At 45.6% G+C, this 23,790-nt stretch overlaps 1 protein-coding gene across 7 annotated transcripts in view; it reads left to right on the top strand.

Moving 5' to 3' along the window:
* LOC147032882 (E3 ubiquitin-protein ligase RNF220-like) overlaps positions 1 to 23,790 on the top strand; it is a 127,612-nt gene that overhangs the window by 3,892 nt on the left and 99,930 nt on the right. For 5 of the 7 annotated variants that reach the window (XR_015055387.1, XM_085870850.1, XM_085870846.1 and 2 more), the window contains exons 3-4: positions 3,617 to 3,735; positions 6,990 to 7,097. Coding sequence is in view for 6 of the 7 variants with exons in the window: in XM_085870850.1 (XP_085726976.1) it covers positions 3,617 to 3,735; positions 6,990 to 7,097 (227 nt within the window). In the remaining variant the exon portion in view is untranslated. The remainder of the gene's footprint in view (positions 1 to 3,616; positions 3,736 to 6,989; positions 7,098 to 23,790) is intronic. The other 2 variants (XM_085870851.1, XM_085870848.1) reach the window with 1 other exon arrangement.

The following is a 23,790-nucleotide window of genomic DNA, read 5'->3' as shown; positions in this document are numbered from 1 at the left end:
ACTTTGGAATTGAACTCACCTGTGGTGAGTTGCAGGTGCCTGCAATATAAAAATCACTCATTCAACTAGTTTGAATAGAGAAAAGGAGTCATTCTGCTGTTTTGTGTCACTGTGTTTACCGCATTGAGCATGGAGAAAAGAGAGAAAACCAGAGAATTGTCTGAGGAGGAAAGACACAAGATTGCAGCCAAGCGTGGACAATCTCAAGCCTACAAGTCCATCTCCAGAGACCTTGAAGTCCCTGTCTCCACCGTACGCAATGTTATCAGGATGTTTAAGACCTATGGTACTGTAGCCAACCTCCCTGGACGTAGCCGTAAGAGAAAACTGGATCGAAGATTGCAGCGAAGGATTGCTCAAATGGTGAAGAAAGCACCTCGATCAACTGCCAAACAGATTCAAGCTGACCTTCAGACACAAGGTACGACAGTTTCAACTCGCACCATCCATCACCAACTCAATGAAAAGGGGTTCTAGGGAAGGAGACCCAGGAGGACCCCACTTCTGAGAGAGAGAGAGTCAGAGTCAGAGTCAGTCAAGAAAGCCCAACTGGAGTTTGCCAAAACACACCTGAAAAAGCCAAAATCCTTCTGGGAGAACGTCATGTGGACAGATGAGACCAAATTAGAGACTTTTTCAGAAAGCACATCATCTCTGTGTGCAGAAAACAAAATGAAGCCTTCAAAGAAAAGAACACCTTCCTTACAGTCAAGCATGGAGGAGGTTCAGTGATATTTTGGGGTTGCTGTGCTGCCTCTGGCACTGGGTGCCTTGAACGTATGCATGGCATCATGAAATCAGGAATTGTCAAGGCATTTTGGAGCGCAATGTTCAACCCAGTGTCAGAAAGCTGGACCACAGTCGAAGGTCATGGGTCTTGCAGCAGAATAATGACCCCAAACGCACTTCAAAAAGCACCCAGGAATAGTTAAAGACAAAAGGCCGAACTGTTCTGAAGTGGCCAGCAATGAGTCCAGATCTAAATCCCATTGAATACCTGTGGGGAGATCTGAAAACAGCAGTTGGGAAAAGGTACCCTTCAAATCAGGGAGAACTGGAGCAGTTTTCACAAGAAAAGTGGGCCCAACTGTCAGTGGAGAGGTGTAGGAAGCTCATTCATGGCTAAAAGAAGCACTGGGCTACAGTTATTTTGTCCAAAAGCTGTGCTACCAAATATTAAGTTGAGGGTGTCAATAATTTTGTAGATGCCACTTATTTTTACTTTCTGATTTCAAAGGATATATTAAGTTCTGAATAAAAAGCAAATCTTCTGTAATATTAACAGTGAAATAAAGAATTGTGGAGAACAAATACTTTTGTCAATTTCAACTTATTTTTTAGAGAAAATTGTGAGTTGTGTGTAAAAAAAAAAAAAAAAAAAAAAAAAAAAAAAAAAAACTGCAAGGGTGCTAATATTTTTGGCCGTGATTGTATGTCGAGGTGGAGTAAGATGCTGTGCTGGTGCAGAGCTTTCTGCTAGAAATAAATGTGTTTTGCTTTCAGAAACTACTAATCTTGTAATTCACCAAAAGCTCCATATCAAGAACTGATCTTCATTCTACAATGGAGACAAATATTTTGACCTCATTTGATTTCTTTGCCTTTGGCTACATCTTTGTTTCGTCTCTTTCGTATCCATCCACATTTTTCAAGGTTGTTGTATTTTCACTCGTGAGTATACGAGGTCTGACAATGAAGTTCCAGGACTTAAGCTTTTTTCTCGACAGGTGGCAGCACTGGCTTGGGTTTCATAATTGGATGTATATCATAATCTTTCTGTCAGTACTGTGTTAGTCATTGTATCAATCGTTTTTGTTTTTAACTTTGACAGGACATCTGGAGTTTTGTTAAAATTATAAGTGTTGCAATCATGTTCTGAAGATCAACAACAAATTTATGGAACAGAGAATTATCATCAAGTTTTGAGGAAAATGAAACAAAAGTGGCACGGACATTTTTGACAAGTTGAAGTTTGTGTACGGGGAAGACGCAATGTCAAGATCATGGGTGTTTAATTGGGCCAAGAAGTTTGCGGAAGGGAGAATGCATGTAAATGATGGCGTGTGGTCGGGATGCCTATTGATTGCCAAAACGGATGAAAATGTCCAAAGGGTGAGAAAGTTGGACCGATCTGACTGATGTCGAAACTCCAATGAAAATACTTCATTTTGCATCAGTAGAAGAGGTTCAGAGAGCCGTGACCAATGAGCTAAATGGCCTCTCAGACAGCGATGTTGGCAAGCGAGTATAGACTCCCAGGGAGATTACTTTGAAGGTGACCACGAAACATAATTGTTACATTTATAATATAATTTTCTCTTGCTTTAATCCTGGAACTCTATTGTCAGATCTCATTTGATGCCGATTCCTCCCGAAGGCGGATCCCCGACCCACCACGGATAACCCGGACTGCCGCTCTCCTCAGATGATGCAGCTGCCAATTTCAGCAGGGTAAGGCACGTAGGCAGAATAATTTGAAGGTGGAAGGAACGGAGATGGGAGAGGAACTGGAGAGCACAAGGGAAAATGCTGACAATGCGAGAAAGCTGAATGTAACTTGTTCAAAGAGGATCCTCCGGGTGGCGCCAGGGACCTTGAGGCTCCTTGAGCTCCAGCTGTATCAGATACCCTACACATTGGTACCCTCAACTGCCATGCACTGAAAGCACACTGGAGCCCTGGAATGACATCTGGCCAACAATCTGACTTTAGACCTCCTCGTGGTTCAAGAACGATCCATCATCACAGCAGAAGTTCTCCAACAACAAACCTTGGTAAAGGATGGAATCTATTCTACACTTCTGCTAACCCTTGTGGATACACTGGTATAGGAGTCTGTCTTAGCTCTCTTCCATGCCAACATGTGATTTATCAGACATTGTCAAATTGAGTTCTTCATGTTGTCATCAATATCACGACAAGAAACACATGCTCCGTCATATAGATGCAATGACTGATTCATTATTGTAAGTACAGTCCTGCACAATATAACTTGGAAGCCTCGTGTTTACTTTACAGTTAAGGTGGCTGGCTTGAGATCTTAGGGTCTTGAGTTTGAGCCTTGGTCATGCCATTTGAAATTACATCAGGACCTGGTGACTAGGTCGGTTGACTCAGCCTGTCATCCCTACGAGGTCAGCAAAAGGAGTACCAGCTTATGAGTAACAGGGGCACTGCATCATCAGCACAGCAACGCTTCCTGAAACGATGCAAACCAGTAGCCACAGGCTGCAAACAAAACAATAATATAACCTGTATATTAAAATAGTCTCAGAAATAATGCTTTACTGGGGAGGGGTAAAGCGACTTTCTGGCCATCCTGTATGAATGATTACTTCTTATTAGATCGTCCGAAGCACAGCACAAGCCGGGTTTTGAAATTGCTTCCGTGTTTCTTCATTCACCATTTGAGATTTTGTCATCAAAGTTTCAACAAGCCATTACTATAAGAATATGAAGAACACTAATTGATAAATTTTGCAGTTTATTTATTAGCTGTTAGTTTTTCAACGGACACCGATGGGCTTTGCATTTTGAGATGCTTTCTAGTTTGTATTCTTACTCTTGCTTCTCTAATCCCTCTTTCCTTCTTCTCAATCTAATCAATCTTTTGCAGGGAAACGTCATTCCAAACGTCGTCGAGCACCGCATGTGCAGCCCTGTCCGGTGTGTTCTCGGCTCCTCTCTGGCTCACAGCAGGCAATGAGCCGCCATGTCGAAGCCTGCCTAAAAAAGGTGCAATGTAATTTAAGTAAAAAGCTGTTAGTTGGTTCAGCCGTTTTTTAAAAATTTATCAATGAGATTTATTTAAATTTTTCAGCAATGTTTGTGGGAAAAGAAAACTTTTATTGACTGCTAAAATATGTCATAGGCATGCAGAGGATGCTTGGAATAATGATTGCTCAGTTTTTGGTTTGTCCTATTTTGCGTTCCCATCTTAGCAGATAGCTTACCAGGAAGAGTACCCATCCCAAGTGATGGGAAAAGCTTATGTTAATGTTTCAATTTAACTAATATTTCATATTGTTTAGCAGTTCTGCGATTCATGGACCCCACGTATTTGCGGTTCATAAAATGTGACCTACTTCTTCATTCGCAGCCCTGTGCTTCACGTATTTGCAGGTTTTTTTTGCAGACGTATTCGTGGTTTTTCATGGGATTTTTGATTTTCCCTTATGGATCACGAACCGTTGGGGTCCTACCCACCTTTTTCCCATTGAAAAAAAATGCCCTGACATTCGCGGATTCGACATTTGCGGAATTTTTCAGGAGGACATCCTCCGCGAATGTTGGGGTTTGACAGTATATAAGAGATTACTTCCCTTCCAAGGAACTTCAACACAGGAAGAGACCATTCGGCCCATCAAGCCTGTACAATGGTTGCCAATCTATGACTTTTTTTTGTATACAGTCAAGGCTCGTGGAAGAGCTAGAACACCAAACAGATCAGGACACAACAGGACAAAAGGAAGAGCAGTAGGACAAACAATAGGGTAGGGAGGAATGGGGTGGACATGATGGATACAGAAGGAAACACCCCCCCCCACCCCACGCCATCCTCCCTACCCCTCCTCCTCTCTCTCTTTCCCTCCCCTCCTCTCTCTCCTTCTTCTCCCCTCTCTCACTCTCTCATTCTCTCTTCCTCCTCCCCCCCCACTCCCTTCTCTCCCCCATCCCACTCTCCCTCCCCTCTCTATATGTCCATGCTCTATACTTTTTAAACGGCTTTAATTTCCTTTTCAGTTTTTTACTTTTTTCGCTTTCCCTATTCATTTGTTACTTTTCTTTGATATTTGATGTACCATACTCATTACTGAGCAAGTGTTATACTGGGTGGTTTGCCATTGCCTTCCAAGCAATAGTTTGGGCAGAAATTTGTAATTTGGCCAAGGTGCCAGCAATAGCTCACTCACTCTTTGTGAAGGACACCATGGGGATCTTTAACGTCCATCAACTAATGTTGGAAGACAGGACACCCAGTTTAACGTCCATCAGAGGGACGAGACCCACATTGATGAGTCACCCAGTCTGTGAAGGACCAGGATGACATTTTATAGCTGGGCCAAGATTCAAACCCAGGCTCGACAGCTTAGAGACGATTGTGGGTACCTCGACGTCATCCTGTCAGCCGAGAGTGAGAAAAATGAATTTTGGAGTCAAAACCTCACATCCTGCAGACCATACTGTACACCGCTCCATCCCAATTCCATATCCAGGCGATGCATGACGTCATCAATAGGGTGGGGAGGAATTAGAGTCACTTGCATGAAGTCTATACAGCACATGGACAGTTACTGAGAACATCAATTAATTGCGGTTCAACCTGTTCTGTGCAAAGAAAGGGGAAGTTGAATCTTGGCAGCTTCCTCCTTGCGCCTCTTCACTGCAAAACCACTGCAATAGGGCTAATTATGTATGTGCTGTCTGGAAAAGGAGCATGGAGGCTTTCCCAGAGATTCCCTGTCCTGTTGGTCATGGTTGGAAGAAGGATGACGACTTGATAATTATTTACTGGGGGGATGCCCCACCTGCCCCTGAGACAGTGATGGAATTGATTGCATGTAACTGTCGAAGGGAGTGCTTCGATGAGAGCTGTACCTGCCTACAGAATACCATGAAGTGTACATACCTTTGCAAATTACAAACATGTAGCAATCAGCAAGTTGATAACGAGGCCAAGGTAGAATTTGAAGCGAGTGATAATGATATTTCAGATGATGAGTAATCAACTCTGTACTCATAGCAGACTCCTATGTGACCACCCATGTTTCGGCCTACATTATCAAGACCTAAGTTTCGAACACTAAACGAGTTTTTGACAGTCAGCCTCTGTATGATCTAATCCCACATTCATTCAGCGACATTTTAATTGCATTTTCTGTGATTGAGGTTAGCATTTTCAGTTTGACCTCATTTTGACCTCCCTTTTGACCTAATTGCTTTGAAATGTAGCTTAACCAACCCCTGAATACATGTAGGACATGACCATTAGCATTTGGAGTGGTTATTTGTGTTAAAAAAAAAAAAGCGAACTCATTTCAATCAGTCCAACTTCATGCAATTTTGCATGTTCTTAGCGGAAAAAAGGCCATTTTTAAAAATGCGTCAAAACCGCTCTGTACCACAGCTTAAATAATAATAAAGTCCATTTTGTGAGACTTATTATCGACTTGGGTACTTCTTGTCTTCCATGCGAACCCATTTAGGTTAAGAAAGTCCCATTGGTATGATATCTGTAATGACTTTTCTGGCAGGTGGTCAGATTTTTAGGCAGGGGTCCAATTTTGTGACCTTTCGACCTCTGGTGACCTACATAATTAATGCATTAGCAGATAACAGATACCAACACAGAGTATCAGATTACAAACATTTTGAGTGGTCATATATCACTATATGACCATTGCTTGCAAAGTTTTTCAACTTTATATTTCCCCTAACCCAAAATCTGGTCCCTCAGATTGGACTCGGTTGTCCGTCTTTAAAAGGTGATTACTACCACTAAGCTGTGAGTGCCGATTGCTTTCAAATTTTTTTTTATCTATGGATATAGGACTTTCAAAAAAGCATAGTGAGAATTTGGCACCCCAGGTGGTACCAATTGATGAAATTTGGGGGTCTGGCTCATGGATTATACCTAGTTGCGTAGTCCACAACAGTCAAAATGTACCAGTTGCTCTTATCAGATACTGGGGGCAATGGTCCAATCAGGTCCACAGCCACTCTGCGAAAGGGCTCCTCTGTCAACGGCATGGTTCCCAATGGTATATTGGAAACCCTCCTTTTGCGGATGGTCCTCTGGCAGATGTCGCAGGACTTGCAGAATCTACTGACATCACTGGTTATCCCTGACCAATGGAAGTTGCTCACTATTCTCTCTGTTGTTTTCTTCGCTCCAAGATGACCTCCAACAATTGATTTGTGTGCCAATTTCATCACGGCTTCCCGATACTTGGGCGGAACGATGATTTGCTTCACCTTGTTGGTGTCAGTTGTGTAGATACGGTGAAAGACACCTTTGTGAACTTCGAGCCTGCACGTGCTCTTGTCTCGTGTCTGATGATCCGTGTTATCCTGCACCTCCTTCCACAACATTTGAAGTGAGACATCTTCCTTCTGAGCTTGCTTGAGCTCTTGCATTGTCACCTTAGGAATGTCAGATTGTGTGTTTAGGAATGTCACACATCAAAATTGTGTGTGTAGTTTTGGAGAAGAGAGCAAATACCTATCTTGAGGGTCAACCCCCCCTCCCTCTGTAAACCCCCTTCATGAGCACATATATTGATGCGGTTGATAAGCTTTGGTACATCACAGGTTGGGGTCAAGTTTCATCAAAATTGTGTCTGTAGTTTCAGAGAAGAGAGCAAATACCTATTTTGGGGGGGGGTCAAAAAACCCCCGTAGACCCCTTTAATGAGCACAGATTTTGTTGTGTTCGATACACTTTTGTCCATCATGGATGATGAATGTTGTGGTCAAGTTTAATTGAAATTGTGTGTGTAGTTTCGGAGACAACAAATACCTATTTTGGGGGGTCAACCCCCCCCGGTAAACCCCGTCAATGATCGCAGATTTTGATGTGGTCAATACCCCTTTGGTACATGACAGGTGATGAAGGTTGTGATCAAGTTTCATCGAAATCGTGTGCGTAGTTTTGGAGAAGAGAGCAAATACCAATTTTTTGTGGGGGGGGGGTCGAACACCCCCCCCCCCAGACACCCTTAATATACACAGATTTTGATGCGGTCGATACACTTTCATTAGGCGTCATATATGAAGCTTGTGGTCAAGTTTCATCGAAATTGTGTGCGTAGTTTTGGAGAAGAGAGCAAATACCAATTTTTTGTGGGGGTGGGGGGGGGTCGAACCCCCCCCCCCCAGACACCCTTAATATACACAGATTTTGATGCGATCGATACACTTTCATTAGGCGTCATATATGAAGCTTGTGGCCAAGTTTCATCAAAATCGTGTGCTTGGTTCAAGTGACAATGACTGAAGTGTTTATGGACTGACTGACTGACTGACTGACTGACTCACCTACGGACGGACACTGCTCGATCGCATAAGCTTACCACTATTGCAGCTATTCACCATGTGGAATTTCTGCAATACTTTGAGACTAAAAGTGGTAAGATTTCTTTTTGTGTGTGTATGGTAGTTGGAGTGTGGGGGGGGGGGGGGAGGAGGAGTTGTTCTTTGTTACATTTCTTGAAACCAATTTACCACGGAAATCAAATTCTGTTGCTATAAACTGTATCTGCAGCTGTGTTAGTATGTATGCCAGAGTCTTTCTATTTTCTCAAGAGACTGCCCATGGAATTTCATTCCAACAATTCTTAATTGTGTACGAGGTTTAACAGGAGTTGCATTTAAACTGGAATCAGATAGGGCCCTAAAAGCATTGGTGATAGATCAGGAGTACAAGGCCATTAGCAGGACTGATGGTAGCAAAGGTATTGTTACGAATTCTCGCCCGTCGGCGTGCGAACGACCGCGTTTACCCGAATCGCGGCCGCTTCGCCCACCGAACGTGCAATTCAGTCGCGACTTTCTGGAACAACGCTGAAAACCAGTCACGGGTGTGCTCCAAGCACACCACAACCTTGTCCGCACTCTACCCGAGCGCTACAGGGTCCGATCGCCAAATAATCGATATACCTAATTATTCGCGCGGGTAGATTACCGAGAGATTGTACCTCAGCGAGGCCTGCTTGGACACGAGCCGCTTAAGCAGCTCGCTCCGTTTTGGGATAACCAAGCGGGATATTATCGCGAGGCCTTGCTGGACCCGATTCTATTATCGGCTATTATTCCGAAATGCAATACGGCAGTTCAATGGAGGGAAATGACGTGACGAATAGGTCAACATTCAAACAAACACATTTATTCACACACGTATGCAGTCAGGTATTCATGCAGGCATGTATACAAGCATGCACATAAGCAATTATACAGCCAAACAAAAGCGATATAAAGGAAAGAGCTAATACCGTCTACCTATTATGTACAGTTACTTATACAATTCTACTTGACGGACTTGGCGCCACAACGTTCATACAAATAAAAGCAAGGAAAAACCCCCTCAAAGACAAGGGGGTAGACTGGACCTCTCGGGGTCTTTATAAACCTGGAGCTTTGAGGACCAAAGGAGCTCCAAGAGGCCGCGCAGGTTACGTTCCTCGCTGGGGCGACCCGCGACGTTCCTTCCCCACGGCAGCCAGCTTAGCCGCGGCCTGGTGATTCGGGCCCCAGCCGGCAACGCCTGAGAGGAACGAATGGGTCTTTGCTCTTTCTGAGTTGATGCTCTCTTTAAGAACCCGTCCGTCTCTCAGCGATGCTCGGACTGTTCCAAAGCCCGATCACCTCAGACCATTCGGTGCTGGTTGGCGAGCTCTCTCCGGCTCGCACACGAACACGCAGCTCCGCGCGGCACAGCAGGCTTGGCTGTGCCTCCAGCTCGCGTCTCCGCTCTCCTCAGCTTCTCCACCGACTGCAGGCTTCAGGCTCCAGGCTCCAGGCGCTCCGAACCCCGACAGACACTCCACCGACTCACCTCGGACTGGGCGCTCCGCTCGCCCTTTTATAGGGCCCGATAGACGAGATCTGATCTCTGCACTCTCAACTCTGACCCCCACTGGCTCCGCCCCTCTCGCTCTCTTGATCCGATCTCGGACGAAGCTTGCACAGAGCGGACGTGTGCGAGATCACCGACCTGCGCGGCGAGCGGAAACCCCCGCGTCTGCCTGCAGCGATGCGGACTCGCCGTGGCTGGCGCCAAGATCGCGTCGTTTTGGAAATGAAGGTGAGGCAACGTTGTTCGGGTTGATTTATCGGGGGAGATGTGGTTTAGAAGATGGTGAGGAGATGTCGTTGTTGTGAAGGCGGTGTGGAGAGGGTGGTTGGTGGCTGGCATGGTGGAGTAGGTGGTTGGTGGTTGTGGCTGGTCCAAAATAACGATAGTAAAAGAAAAACTGCTACCTCAAGGATCACAGCCCATTAGACAACGGTGGGTAAATCTATCTGAACACAGACTTATCGGCATAACTGAACTAAGGACCTATATGGTGCTCTGCGAATTTCCACAACCGTAACAGTATCAATGGGTGTTTCTTCCTCACCCGACAACCCTCTCCACCCCTCCACTCAAAAAATAACCTGCTGATGTCCCTGTGTTTACCCCACTGTTCTTCTCTCGCCTTACCCAAAGGAATTTAAGTGGATAAACTGATAAAACATTGGCTTTGATAAAGGGCAGGCATAATTGGCTAAATGGCCTCCTCCTGTGAGGTATACCCTTGAAAGATTTGCTTGTTTATTTCCCTCCTTTGATTTCAAATTAAAATAAATATAATCCATAAAGCTGAGTTTGTGTCTGTGGGTCTGTCTGTCTGTCTGTCTGTCTGTGGGTTGGTCATAAGCGCCGCCCCTTCTGAAGACCATGCCCTCCAGATACACAGAAATCGCTGCCATCTTTTTCTCTCCATGCCGTTCAGATTGTTTTAAAGGCCTCATGTACATTAGAAGATTGAACAACGTGTCTTTTCTCATTAAATAAAGAAACCTACCTTTTGAGGAAACAAATGGACATTTTGATGACAACTAAAACGAGGTAATGCATGTTTTGTCTGCAACGATCATCACAGTGGTCTAACATGCACCGCTCAATGAAGGTACGTTAACTATCATATTATGCAGAGGAAAGGAAATAGTGATATTTCATTATACAAAACTTGTGTGGAAAAATGATGGGCCCAGACCAGGTATTGAACCCAGGTCATCTGGTAAACTGTACCAGTGCTCTGCCATCTGAGCTATCTGGGTGACCCACTGGCTGAGTATGCAATTCTTCCACATATAGAAATGCCGTTCTCTTTCCCCGCTGCTTATGGGACACTCACGATCAAGCATAGGAGCAGTGAGGGCCTGTCCACGAGAGGGTCTTCCCCTTCCCTTAAAGTCATCCTCAAGAGAGCAGCATTTCTATATTTGGAAGAATTGGGTGCTCAGACGGTGGGTCGCCCAGATAGCTTATTCTCCCATTTACTATATAGTCGTCGCTCATTTACTTCCTCAAACACTTTTAGACTATTCTCTCTTTCCTGACTTTTCTTTCAATGCAGTTCTTTTATTTAAGGCTTGGTCTCAATGAGGACTATTTAGTCCATGACCGAAGCCTTCAACATTAAAAAAAAAAAGATAAAATAAAAAAAAACAAATTGCAGGTGCAGTTGGTGGCTTGCCCAGTCAGCTCAAATGGCAGAGCACTGGTACAGTTTGCCGGAGGACCTGGGTTTGATTTCTGGTCTGGGCCTGTAATTTTTCCACATATGTTTATAACGAGAAAATACAACCAGTTGCTTCACTAACGGGGACAATAAAGCTGGGGGGTGGGGGAGAAGGTGTAAGGTGAGAGGGGGAAGGGGAGGCAGAGAGGATGAAGAAGGGGGAGCTGGAGGGAGGTGGAAAGCGATTTATATTGTTGTGGGGCCGGGTGTCGACGGCAAGCACGACCGCTAGATGGAGCAGTAGAGTCGGCTCCACTGAGTACCCGGAATCTAGATCGTGCTTCTCGGAGAACTCCGAAAGGCACGGGTCCCTTACAGGACCGTAGTCGCCAATATTTTGACTGCGTGAGGTAGGGTCCACTTGTCTAACTCCAATTTACCTAAGTACTCACGCCGTCCAACTACCGGGGAAACCACACCCTCGGCCGACTCTATCCGATCCGAGTCACGGGTAACTGCTCGGATCCGGCGTAACCGAGCGGAGTTACCAGAGCCGCCGGACCAAATGCACAATTTGCCACTTCCCAATTTCCTAACACGCACCGTGCTAAGCGAATGAAAGAAACACAGAAACGAGCTGATACATTTAATAAGAGGGGTATTTATTTATTTACAATAATCATTGGCAAAAACCGGGAAGGGAGACAAAGAGCAGATTACAACCGAATATATTCTAATGTAATGTACAATGAACACAGGCACTTAACAGTTTCTACTTATAGACAGGGCCCAAGGACGCACACACAAATACCCAAAAGAAGATTGACCTCAATGGTCTTTATCGGAGGTTTCCAGCTCGAGGGAAGATGAGCTGGAAACCAGAGCTATCTTGGACCTTCCCGCCTCATGCGGCCCTTGACGATCCGGCTCGGCGGGACTTCAACCCGCAACTCGATCCTGCTGCAAGCACCCGGTACGGAGGGCAGCGTCGGGCTCCAGCACGCTCCTCGGGCACGCGACGAGACCAGAGCCAGCGACAAGACGAGACTAGCAGCCAGCGACAAGACGAGACCAGAAGCGAGATGACCACGCTGTCCTGTCTATTTCTTCTCTCCCTTGTGTCGGGGGCGTGGGGAACGTGTCTCACCTCTCCGCACCCCTCATTCGCGGGGGGAAATTGGTTGTCTCTCCATGATTGGTCGGGGGGCGTGTCGGGGCATCTCGATCCCCCGACCCTCGAAGAGGCTCTGCTTCTCTTTGAGCTCGGTCTGCGCCATTGGACGAAAGGCGGCAAACGTGCTCGCACCCTTCCGATTGGCTGAAGCGTGAAGTCAGAACCTCAGTGACCGAGGGAACTCCGCCCACATGCGTGTTCGACACACCATCGTGAGGGGAATGGTCCATAGTGTTGTTGTTGGTGATGTAAAAGAAAACCCTGACTATCAAAATAACTCCGCAGCACATGAACATTTAATTCCCATTAGACACACGGGATGGATTCTAACCAGAAACACATACTTACCGATATAACTGGTCTATAAGGACTCTGGCTGTTGTGTGCTCATGGCTTCCAGATTCGTAACTATATATAGAGAGAGAGACAGACACAGATATGGGAGGAGAGTGTTGCATTATATTTGGAGGGGGGGTCGAGGAGGGGACAGATTGAGAGAGAAGGGTGGGGGGGGTGGGAGGAAAAAAAAAACACAGGTGAGGGGTGGAGGTGGGGTTAGCAAAGAGAATGATGTGACTCTTAATGAGCGAACAGGTCAGGTCAGGTCAGGTATGGGAGCATGTGCCAGAACAGCACGTCGCTGCGTCCACTTTCCGCCGGTACTCCAGGGGCCTCCGTCTGGCCATCCCCCAGGCAGATGCCAGGCCCATCCCCATCTCCTTGAGATGATGGTCAACCTGTTGCAACCATGAGGCACGTGGTCGACCCACTGGCCTCCTCCACTCATGAGACTCCCTCGCTGAGAGAATCTGGTGAGCAGGATCAGAGTCAGGAAAACGAGCCACATGTCCATACAGCCGCAACTGACGCTCACGGACTATGCAGGTAACAAATCTCATCCGAGTCTCTCAGCAACCGCTCGTTGGACACAAAATCCGACCAGCGATAGCCAAGGATTCTCCGAAGAGACCTGGTACCAAAGGAATTAAGTCTCCGTCTCAGATCCTTGGTCAGAGTCCAAGTCTCGCACCCATAGAGCAAGACTGGAAGTACCAAGGACCTGAAGACTCGGACTTTCGTCCTCCCGAACAGGTACCGGCAGCGCCACACCCCATGATCCAGTGAATCCATGACTCCCCAGGCCCGACCCAGACGTCTATTGACCTCTGACTCGCAGCCAGCAGAGACATGAATATCACTGCCAAGGTAAGTGAATCTCTCCACGACCTCAACATCCTCACCACAAACAGACACAGACAGGACAGCAGCATCCAAGATGTCACCGAAAGCCTGGATCTTAGTTTTGACCCAAGAAACCCGTAATCCCAACGGCTCCGACTCCTTATTCAGCACCTCGAGGGCCCCCAAGAGGATGTCTAAAGTCTCCGCAAAGATGACTGCATCATCTGCAAAGTCAAGGTCCGAGATCTTGACATTCCCAAATGACGCACCGCAACTTGATCTCTCCGACATCCTCCCTAGAATCCAGTCCATACAAGTGCTGAAAAGTGTGGGGGCAAGTACACATCCCTGACGAACTCCAGTAACAACTGGAAATAAGTCAGAGATGGTACCACCACACTTCACAGCACTCTCAGTACCAGAGTAGAGTTCAGACATCAGATCGATCAGTTTTGGTGGCACCCCACGAAGACCAAGAATCCTCCAGAGGACATCCCGATTCACTGAATTGAACGCTTTACAGAGATCAACATAGGCTGCAAGCAGCCCCTGCCGAAACTCTCGTCTGCATTCGGTGAGGACACGAAGTGCAAGGATACGGTCAATCGTTGACCTCTTTGGTGTAAAGCCTGACTGCTCTGGACGCTGGTGCTCAAGCAGATGGTGGCGAACCCTATCGAGAATTATCCGAGCAAAGACCTTGCCCGGCACTGAGAGCAGTGTCACCCCTCGGTAGTTGTTGCAGTCTTGGCGATCACCCTTCCCTTTCCAGAGAGGGACAACAAGGCCCCTCTTCCAGTCAGTTGGGGTGATGCCTGTGTTCCAGGCAGAGCACAAAACTGCATGCAACGACACGAGTGCAGCATTTCCACCAGCCTTGAGAAGTTCGGCATGGATGCCACAGATCCCTGGAGCCTTGCCCCGTTTCAGCTGGTTCACCGCAGCCCGTGTTTCCACAAGCGTAGGTGGACCACAGTTGATTCGAGGGTCAGCAACAGGGATTGTAACACCCTTGACGTCCAACTCGACAGTTGGGGGATCAGCCTGGTACAACCGCTCAAAGTAACCGGCCCAGCGGGCCTTCACTTCAGACTCCTCTGTCAAGAGCCTACCACTCTCTGCTCGAACTGTAGTGCTCCGAGGGATGGGCTTGGATGAACGTAATGCGCGAATTCCCCTGTAAGCGGGATGAGAATCACCTGTCCACAGGTGATGCTCTACCCCCTCACAGATTCCTCGCACATAGGCCTCCTTGTCCACCCTCAGTGCACGTATAGTTTTACGCCTCAGCTCCCTGAACAGCTCAGCTCCCTGAACAGCTCAGCTCTGCCATTCAGCCTGGCCCTGCGACTCTGGTCAATGGTATCCAGTGTCCCTTGAGAGACAAAATTCTTCTTTGCCCTGCGGTGAGTTCCATGACATCCACTGGCAACATCAAGGACGGTGGTCTTGAAGGCGCTCCACAACTCTTCAGGACCCCCCAAAGCACCCAGACCCCCCAAGTGTCCACTCAGCCTGTTCGCAAACTCCTCAGCTACTCTCACATCCCTGAGCTTGGCAACATCCAGCCTCGGCTGGGATGGTACCATTCTCCAGGATTTAAGGTGCAGCTTTAGAGTTGCTACAACAAGCCTGTGGTCAGTATTGAGGAACTGAGCACTCCGGTAGACCCTGGATCATCCTCCAACGACCGTCAATGAGGACATGGTCAATCTCCTTTGCCACACCGCCAGCGTTGGAATACCAAGTCCAGCGATGAGCTTGTGGGCGCTGAAACCATGAACCAGCCACCCTAAGTCCATGACTTCTTGCAAAGTCAAGGAACTTAGTGCTATTCTGGTTCATAGTTCCTGACCCATGGGGACCAACACACCTCATAACCGTCCCTATCAGTTCCAGTCGATGCATTGAAATCCCCCAAGACTAGAAGTGTATCTCGTCTGGGGCACTGATCAACCACAGACTCGAGTGTGGCGTAGAATGCATCCTTCACGGTGAAATCACTCGCCTCAGTCGGAGCATAAACAGAGACCAGGGAAATGACACCTAAGGTGAGGGGTGGAGGTGGGGTTAGCAAAGAGAATGATGTGACGCTTAATGAGCGAACAGGAAAAAAATAAAAAGTCAGAACAGCTGTACACACAACGACACAAAGTTTTTGTAAAGTAATCTGCAAAAACTTTGACATTCTAGTTCCAGAAAATTTGTGGGAAAATGAACCAAAAGCAATCACTGAAAACATTAAAGTGCCGCTCGCATACGACCTTATGATCCCAGCGGGCGTGAACATCAAAAACAAAGCATTGCAACTAGGTTTCAGACGTAGGTGTAAAAAAAGAGAAGAAGACATTGTTAATTGAGGTGTTAATACCAGTGATTTTGGACTAATGATGCAGAAATCAGGAAAATGACCAGATACCAAGATCTCAAGCATGAAGTGAAAAGATCCTGGAAGCTGAATCATGCCAAAGTTGTACCAGTGATTATGAAGAACCTCATGGGAACGATGAAGAGCCTCACAGAGATATTAAAAACCATCCCTGGGAATATCACTACAAACGAACTACAGTTGATAGCTGTCATGGGTTCAGTAACGATCCCGAAGAGAGCCCTCGACACAAAACTTTGAAAACAGAAAGCTTCACAGCTTGATCCGTGAATCGTGACTTCCTTACCGAAATGAAGGTGGATACTTTGAGCCCACCCTTGGAGGACTCCAATCCACATTCTAAAACCCACATATATATATAGATACCAATCAACGACACACACACACACACACACACACACACACACACACACACACACACACACACACACACACACACACACACACACACACACACACACACATACACATACACACATACATACATACACACATACATACATACACACACACACACACACACACACACACACACACACACACACATACACATACACATACACATACACATACACATACACATACACATACACATACACATACACATACACATACACATACACATACACATACACATACACATACACATACACATACACATACACATACACATACACATACACATACACATACACATACACATACACATACACATACACGGAGCGATTTGTTCCACCTTCTGAAGCCCGCATCTACAAAAAAACTTAAGGTTGGTCCATGGATCGTGACTCCTTACCGTATGGAAGGTGGATTCTTTGAGCCCACCCTGGGAGGACTCTATTCCACATTCTGAAACCCCATATGCAGACAGACAGACAGACAGACACACACACACTTTGAGACCTGGCAGGTCTTTGTTTCACCTCCTGAAACCCACCCACATGTGGAGATAGCAGGCAACAGCAGCAACTTTCAGGTACACGCACATACACATACACACACACACATACACACACACACACACACATACATACGATGGTGGATACTTTGAGACCTGGGAGGGATCCGTTCCACCTTCTGAAACCCACATTTACAAAAAAAACTTCAGCTTGGTCCCGGTGTATAGCAAAAAATAGGAAAGAAAAGAAAAACCTCTTCACTTGCAGCAACAAAAACCAATTATCTTTTCTTACAGAAACTACCGACTATTAATATATTGGTGGAACTATAATATTACATTTATATTAATATTTTGTAATGTTAGCAAATCACCCAAAACGGAAACAGCAAACTGCGTGTGTAATTGTCGAAAAAAAAAAAAGGATCCCTGTGGAATGTGCCATCATGGATTGCAAAAGCTGGTGATGAAGCACGGAGTTTCACGCAATGAATTTACACTTTCTGCACATTCCATAATCTTTTCTTCATCAATATAATCGTCCAAACAGAAGTAAAAGTTAAGTTTATGTAATGTCGTGATATACAAACGATCATACCGACCATGATGCGTTCAACTTCACAAAGGTTTTATTGAGAACGCTCAGCTCCATTCTGGTCCCGTGTGTCGCATATGCGCACACGGCACTCACATCAAACTCAAGGGAGGGCAATACATCACAATATCTCCTCCTTGAATTACAAATTCAACCGGTTTGGATGTTTTGATACACGGGAGGACCTACCCAAAGGAGTTGTTACAGGCATAGATTTAGGTGACATGGACAAATGCACCAAACTGGCAGCGGGTACAGGTACAGAAACTTCGGGTGGAGACGCATTGCTGACAACTTCACATGCAGGCTTGGAAACAACAATTGCATTCTCAGACAACAGAACAATATCTGGATGAATCACAGGTTTCGCGTCATCCTCCAACTCAATATAACGCAGCTTGATCTGATCCACATGTTTCCGAGCTGAACGCCCATCTTTCAGCTCGACACAAACACGAGCTCCTTCCTTGCTCATAACAACACCTGGCAGCCATTTTGCTCCAAGGCTGTGGTTCAGTACATAAACAGCATCGTTTACAGCAGTGGTTCTCGACCTTTTTGGAGCTGCGACCCCCCCAAATAATTTAAGTTGGGGTTCGCGACCCCCCTCCTGAATCACACTTGAAACACAGTGCAGTGACGTCACGGAGTGCCTAAAAAAATCCACAGTGCCTGGAGCACATTGGTCAATGCCAAGGTACTGCCAGCTGTTAAAACTAAACAGAACTAAACTAAACTAAACTGACATCACAAATTAATTATTTACACTCTGATGTATAACACAGTAAAAACAGCCAGCCACATTCATGAAAAAGGCTTCTGTAAATGCGAAGAGCGGTATGTAGCCTATTTATGCACGGGACACAGATTGGAAGATTGAGCGACCCTCTGCTGCAGACAGAGGTTACTATCACACATGACAGCTTCCAGATGTACACAAACCTTGCATTACTGACCAAAAATATACAAAACACAAAACAACAAAACAAAAACTAAATCAATTTGGCTTTAAATTTTATTCAAGATCCGACAGCACAACTCATTGTGAAGGAGGCAACATGACTACTTTACAAGCTGATGGCAATAGGCTATTATCATTCATTCTCATGTAGCTGGGCCTGCAAAACAGCTTTAAGCACAGTGCAAATACTTTTCAGTGTCCCTACAGGCTTATTATTCTCAGTTCATTCACAGTTCTTATAACAGTTATGCCTGTTGTAGGCTTGTAGCCTATTATTATCATTCATCTCATTTTGCATTTTCCCCTTTATAACAATGATTCTCAATGGGTTTTCAGTTTCATTTTTTTTCAGATTGAACACAGTAATTCAGATAATAATGACTCACAATAATTGAACACAATAATTCAGATAATACTGACTCAAAATAATTGAACACAATAATTCAGATAATACTGACACAATAATTGAACACAATAACACAAAATAATTCTTTTTTTTAACAGTTACATCTGTAAAGGCACAGGCTTGTATTGTCAGATAGTATTCACTTACTCATTTTAGTGGGATGGCTGGGCCTGTTTCTTTGAACAAAGCAGCTGTATTCTTGGTTTTAAGCTGGACACTGCAAAAACAAGTAACTGCATCACTGGAAACATCTGTTGTTTCGTCAATTTGGAGGGAAAATTTTCCACTTTTCTTCACTCGGTCAATGAGCTGCTCTTTAATGTCGTTGGCCATTTCACCAATGCACCTCGCCATTGTGTCATTAGACAGTGGAATAGTCTCAAGTGTGCTAGCTATTTTTTCAGCATGCATAGCTCTGGTCATTGCAATCGCTGCTGGGCGGATCAGGCTCTCTGCAATAGTATGGGGCTTTTGGGATTGAGCAACCAGGTATGCCACTTCATATGAAGCCAACAGGGCTTTGACAGGGATTGTAGAGTGCTCACGTACAGTCGTCTTTTGGCTCTGTAGTTCTCCCTCCTTACGAAGAAAAAAATCGAATGGTTTGTCAATGTCTCTTCAATTACACTGGTTTCAAGCTTTCGTGAGCAAGCACTTTTGAACACAGAACACACTGTGGATATTCCACTTCATTTTTGGCTAGGCATGTGAATCCGTACTGCAGAAAGTCAGTCTGATATTTCCGACGCTTGTTGGAGGCCAAATCTGCCGCCGGTGCCTTACGTTTTTCAGTTGAACTTGTAGCAGTTGGCCCACCTTCACATGTGTCTTCTTGGTCCGTATCTTGAGCTGGCAGACGTTTTTTGACAAGCCACCGATCCATATTCAGCCACCTTGCAGTAGTTAGCCAGCGCTAACATTGAATTTCACCACCTGCCATTGTGTTGCGCTCTCTCTGTCTCTGTCTCTGTCTCTGTCTCTGTCTCTGTCTCTGTCTCTGTCTCTGTCTCTGTCTCTGTCTCTGTCTCTGTCTCTGTCTCTGTCTCTGTCTCTGTCTCTGTCTCTGTCTCTGTCTCTGTCTCTGTCTCTGTCTCTGTCTCTGTCTCTGTCTCACTCACTCACTCACTCACTCACTCACTCACTCACTCACTCACTCACTCACTCACACACTTCACTTGCTGCTCAAATCTGTTTAATATTGATGACATTATAACATTGGTATGGGAGATTTAATTGAAAAATAATTTTCAAAAAATATTTATGAATTTCTTTATTATATATTTATTTGTTTTGACAACCTTCTTGCGACCCCCACATTGAGAACCATTGGTTTACAGCAACGTCACGCAATGCAGCCGTGCGATCATGATCATATTTCTGACCCTGACGCTTGTTATCAACAGTTTCACTGATGTCAGGATGAACAAGAGAAAATCTGGTTTTGAGTTCTCACTTCATAAGCAATTCGGCTGGAGGGACTCCAGTTACGGTATGTGGTCTGGATCTGTAACCTAGCAACATGCGTGATAAACGCGTTTGAAGCGAACCTTGAGTAACATGCCTTAACCCTTGCTTGATAATCTGTACAGCACGCTCTTCCTGACCATTAGAAGCGGGTTTAAATGGAGCAGAATGGATATGTTTGATACCATTCAACCTCATGAATTCTTGAAATTCCTGACATGGTAAAACACGAACCATTATCGCTCACCAACACATCAGGTGGACCATGCCTAGCGAACATGACACGTAAATCCTCAATGGTGGCAGCAGAAGCGCTGGTAGACATGATAGAGCACTCAATTCACTTGGAAAATGCATCAATGACAACAAGGAACATTTTTCCTAAGAACGGACCTGCCAAGTCAACATGAATCCTGGACCAAGGTTTGGAAGGCCACGACCATAGACTCAGCGGTGATTCTGCTGGTGACGTGTTCATTGTTGTGATACATGTATGCAGCTCAGCAAAAGATTCAAGTTTGGAATCAATACCAGGCCACCAAACATGAGACCTTGCGATACTTTTCATTGTAACAATACCAGGGTGGGTACTATGTAGTTCAGAAACCAACTTCTCTCTTCCCTGCTTTGGCATGATGACATGTCGGCTCCAAAGTAAGCATTCTGACTGGACAGATAACTCATCTCTGCGACGTAAATATGGTTTGTACTCCTCTGAGTCTGGTATACGGGACCAATCGCCAGTTATAACACAACACTTAACTACAGACAACACAGGATCTAAGTTAGACTACAATCTCACTTGAGCAGCAGTGACTGGAGAATTGTCACTCTCAAACACATTCATAGCTAATACAAGGTCAGCAGGTTGAGGGGTATTGTTACAATCAGTGATAGGTACCGGCAGTGGATTCAATGCATCAGCACAATTCCCAGTGCCAGGCATGTAACGAATAGTATAATTGTAACCAGACAGCATCAAGGCCCACCGCTGAACACGTGATGATGCATTGGTGTTGATTCCCTTGTTCTCTGAAAACAAGAAGATGAGCGGTTTGTGATCAGTTTCAAGCTCAAATTTACGACCAAACAAATACTCATGCATCTTGGTTACCCCAAACACACGGCCTAATGCTTCTTTATCAACTATATCATAGGCTTTTTCAGCTTTCGTCAAGCTTCGGGAAGCATACGCAACAGGTTGTAGCTTGCCCGACTCATTAGCTTGTTGTAACACAGCTTACCTCATAGGCACTCTCATCACATGACAATACAAGATGCTTACATGGATCATAATGAACAAGCAACTTGGAAGAGCACAATCGACCTTTAGCTTCCTTGAAGGCATCATCCTGGGCCTTGCCCCAAACCCAAGTTTTCCCTTTCCGAAGTACCTGATGCAGGGGTTCTTGCACTGTGCTCACCCATGGAAAGAAACTGCCAAAATGGTTGAGCAAACCCAAAAAGGAACGCAATTGTGACACATTTTCTGGTTTGGGAGTGTTCTTGATTGCTTCGACTTTGGAATCACATGGAACATGATCCCAGTAGCAGTGACTCTTCTGCCTAGGAATACAACTTCGGGTGCCATAAATGCATTTTTCACGTTTCAGTCTGAGTCCGACTTTGTCCAAACGACGTGGGACTTCCTCCAGGTTACTCAGGTGTTCTGCAGTGTTGCAACCCATGATCAGGATGTCATCCTGGAACACGACAGTCTTTGGTACAGATTTCAATAGACTCTCCATGTTTCTCTGAAAGATGGCAGCTGCTGAACGTATTCTAAAAGGACAATGATTGTAGATGAACAGCCCCTTGTGAGTGTTGATGCAGGTAAGTTTCCTTGACTCCTCATCCAGCTCTTGTCATGTAGACAGATGTCAGATCCAACTTGGTGAATGACTTTCCACCAGCTAATGTCGAAAACAGGTCATCCACTTTGGGCAGTGGATACTGATCCTCCATGGAGTGGCGATTCATGGTCACTTTGTAGTCCCTGCAGATCCTCACTGCTTCATCACCTTTCAGGACTGGAACAATTGGACTAGCCCATTCATTGAACTCAACAGGAGAGATGACCCCCTCACTCTGGAGTCTCTCAGGTTCACACTTGATCTTTTCCCTCATCAAGTAGGGAACAGACCGAGCTTTGCAGTGGATGGGCTTTGCTTCCGAGTCCAGATGAATCTTAACTTTCTTCCCCATGAAGGATCCAATTCCTGGCTCAAACAGAGATGGAAACTTATCCTGCACTTGAGCACAACTGGAAGCCTCCATTGAAAACAGTTTTTTTTTTATCTCATGCCAGTTCAGCTTCTCGCTCTCAAGCCAGTTCTGACTGAGTAATGTAGGGCCATTGCCTAGTACAACTCACATCGGCAGTTCATAAGTTACACCATCATAAAACACACTGGCATCTGTGCTGCCAATCACCGGAACAATTTCCTTGGTGTAGGTGCGAAGTTTGGCCTTCACTGGACTCAATTTGAGCTTCACAGCCTCACATTCCCACAATTTGTCAAATGTCTCCTGGCTCATAATTGACTGGCTCGCCCCTGTGTCCACTTCCATTGACACCTGCTTGCCATTCAGCTGAAGATCAACAGTTATCGGTGCAGTGCTGCCATGGATTGTATACATCTCACACTCCTCACCATGCAGTGACGACTCATCAGCTCCAGCAACATGCTCGCCATCATCCACATTATGGGTGGTGCCAGTACTATCACCACTGCTGGATTGGGAACACCTCTTTTGAAGATGCCTGATCTTGCCACATCCATTACATGTGTACCGCTTGAAACGGCACTGGTGAGCCGTAAGATTTGCACCACAACGCCAACACAAGTTCTTGGGGCCTCTTGCTACCGATGAAGCAGGTTTCAAACACACAACTGGCTTTGGCGTAGCCTTATACGACGATTGAGCAATCTTATTTACAGTATCTGCACTTGAAGAGTTCTGGCTTTACAACGAGATCTCATTCAGGTTTTCAGCAGTTGTCATACATGCCTGTGCAATTTTCACTGCTTTTCCAAGGTCAGGGTCGTCTTTTTGAGCAAGGAGTTTTCGTAAGATGATATGATTTACCCCAATTACAAAAATGTCTTGGAGCATCTCATCAAGCACAGCACCAAACTGACACGGTTCTGCTAAATGGCGCAGATCAGGGACAAAACAGGAAATGTCCTGATTTTCCTGGCGAGTGTGTGTATCAAACTTATACCTCAATATGATCAGACCAGCTTCGGCTTGAAGTGCGGCTTGACGAGCTCATAGAGTTCTTCATATGACTTGTTGGTAGGTCGCCGTGGTGACAGCAGGTTTTTAATGAGTGCGTACACCTTCTGCCCATACACAATCAACAAAACAGCACGATAACGGACGGCATCACCAGCAGCCACCATGTTGCTGGCCACAAAATACTGGTCAAGCCTCTCGACAAAATCCGCCCAAATCTCCCCATCGAAGTATTCATGGAGAATGCCGACGGTCG

Source organism: Eptatretus burgeri, chromosome 2 (genome assembly GCF_056783735.1).
Source record: "Eptatretus burgeri isolate ZD-2024b chromosome 2, Ebu_testis_v1, whole genome shotgun sequence".
NCBI lineage: Eukaryota > Metazoa > Chordata > Myxini > Myxiniformes > Myxinidae > Eptatretus > Eptatretus burgeri.
Note: the sequence above shows the minus strand (reverse complement) of the source record. Positions and strands in the feature narration are given on the sequence as shown.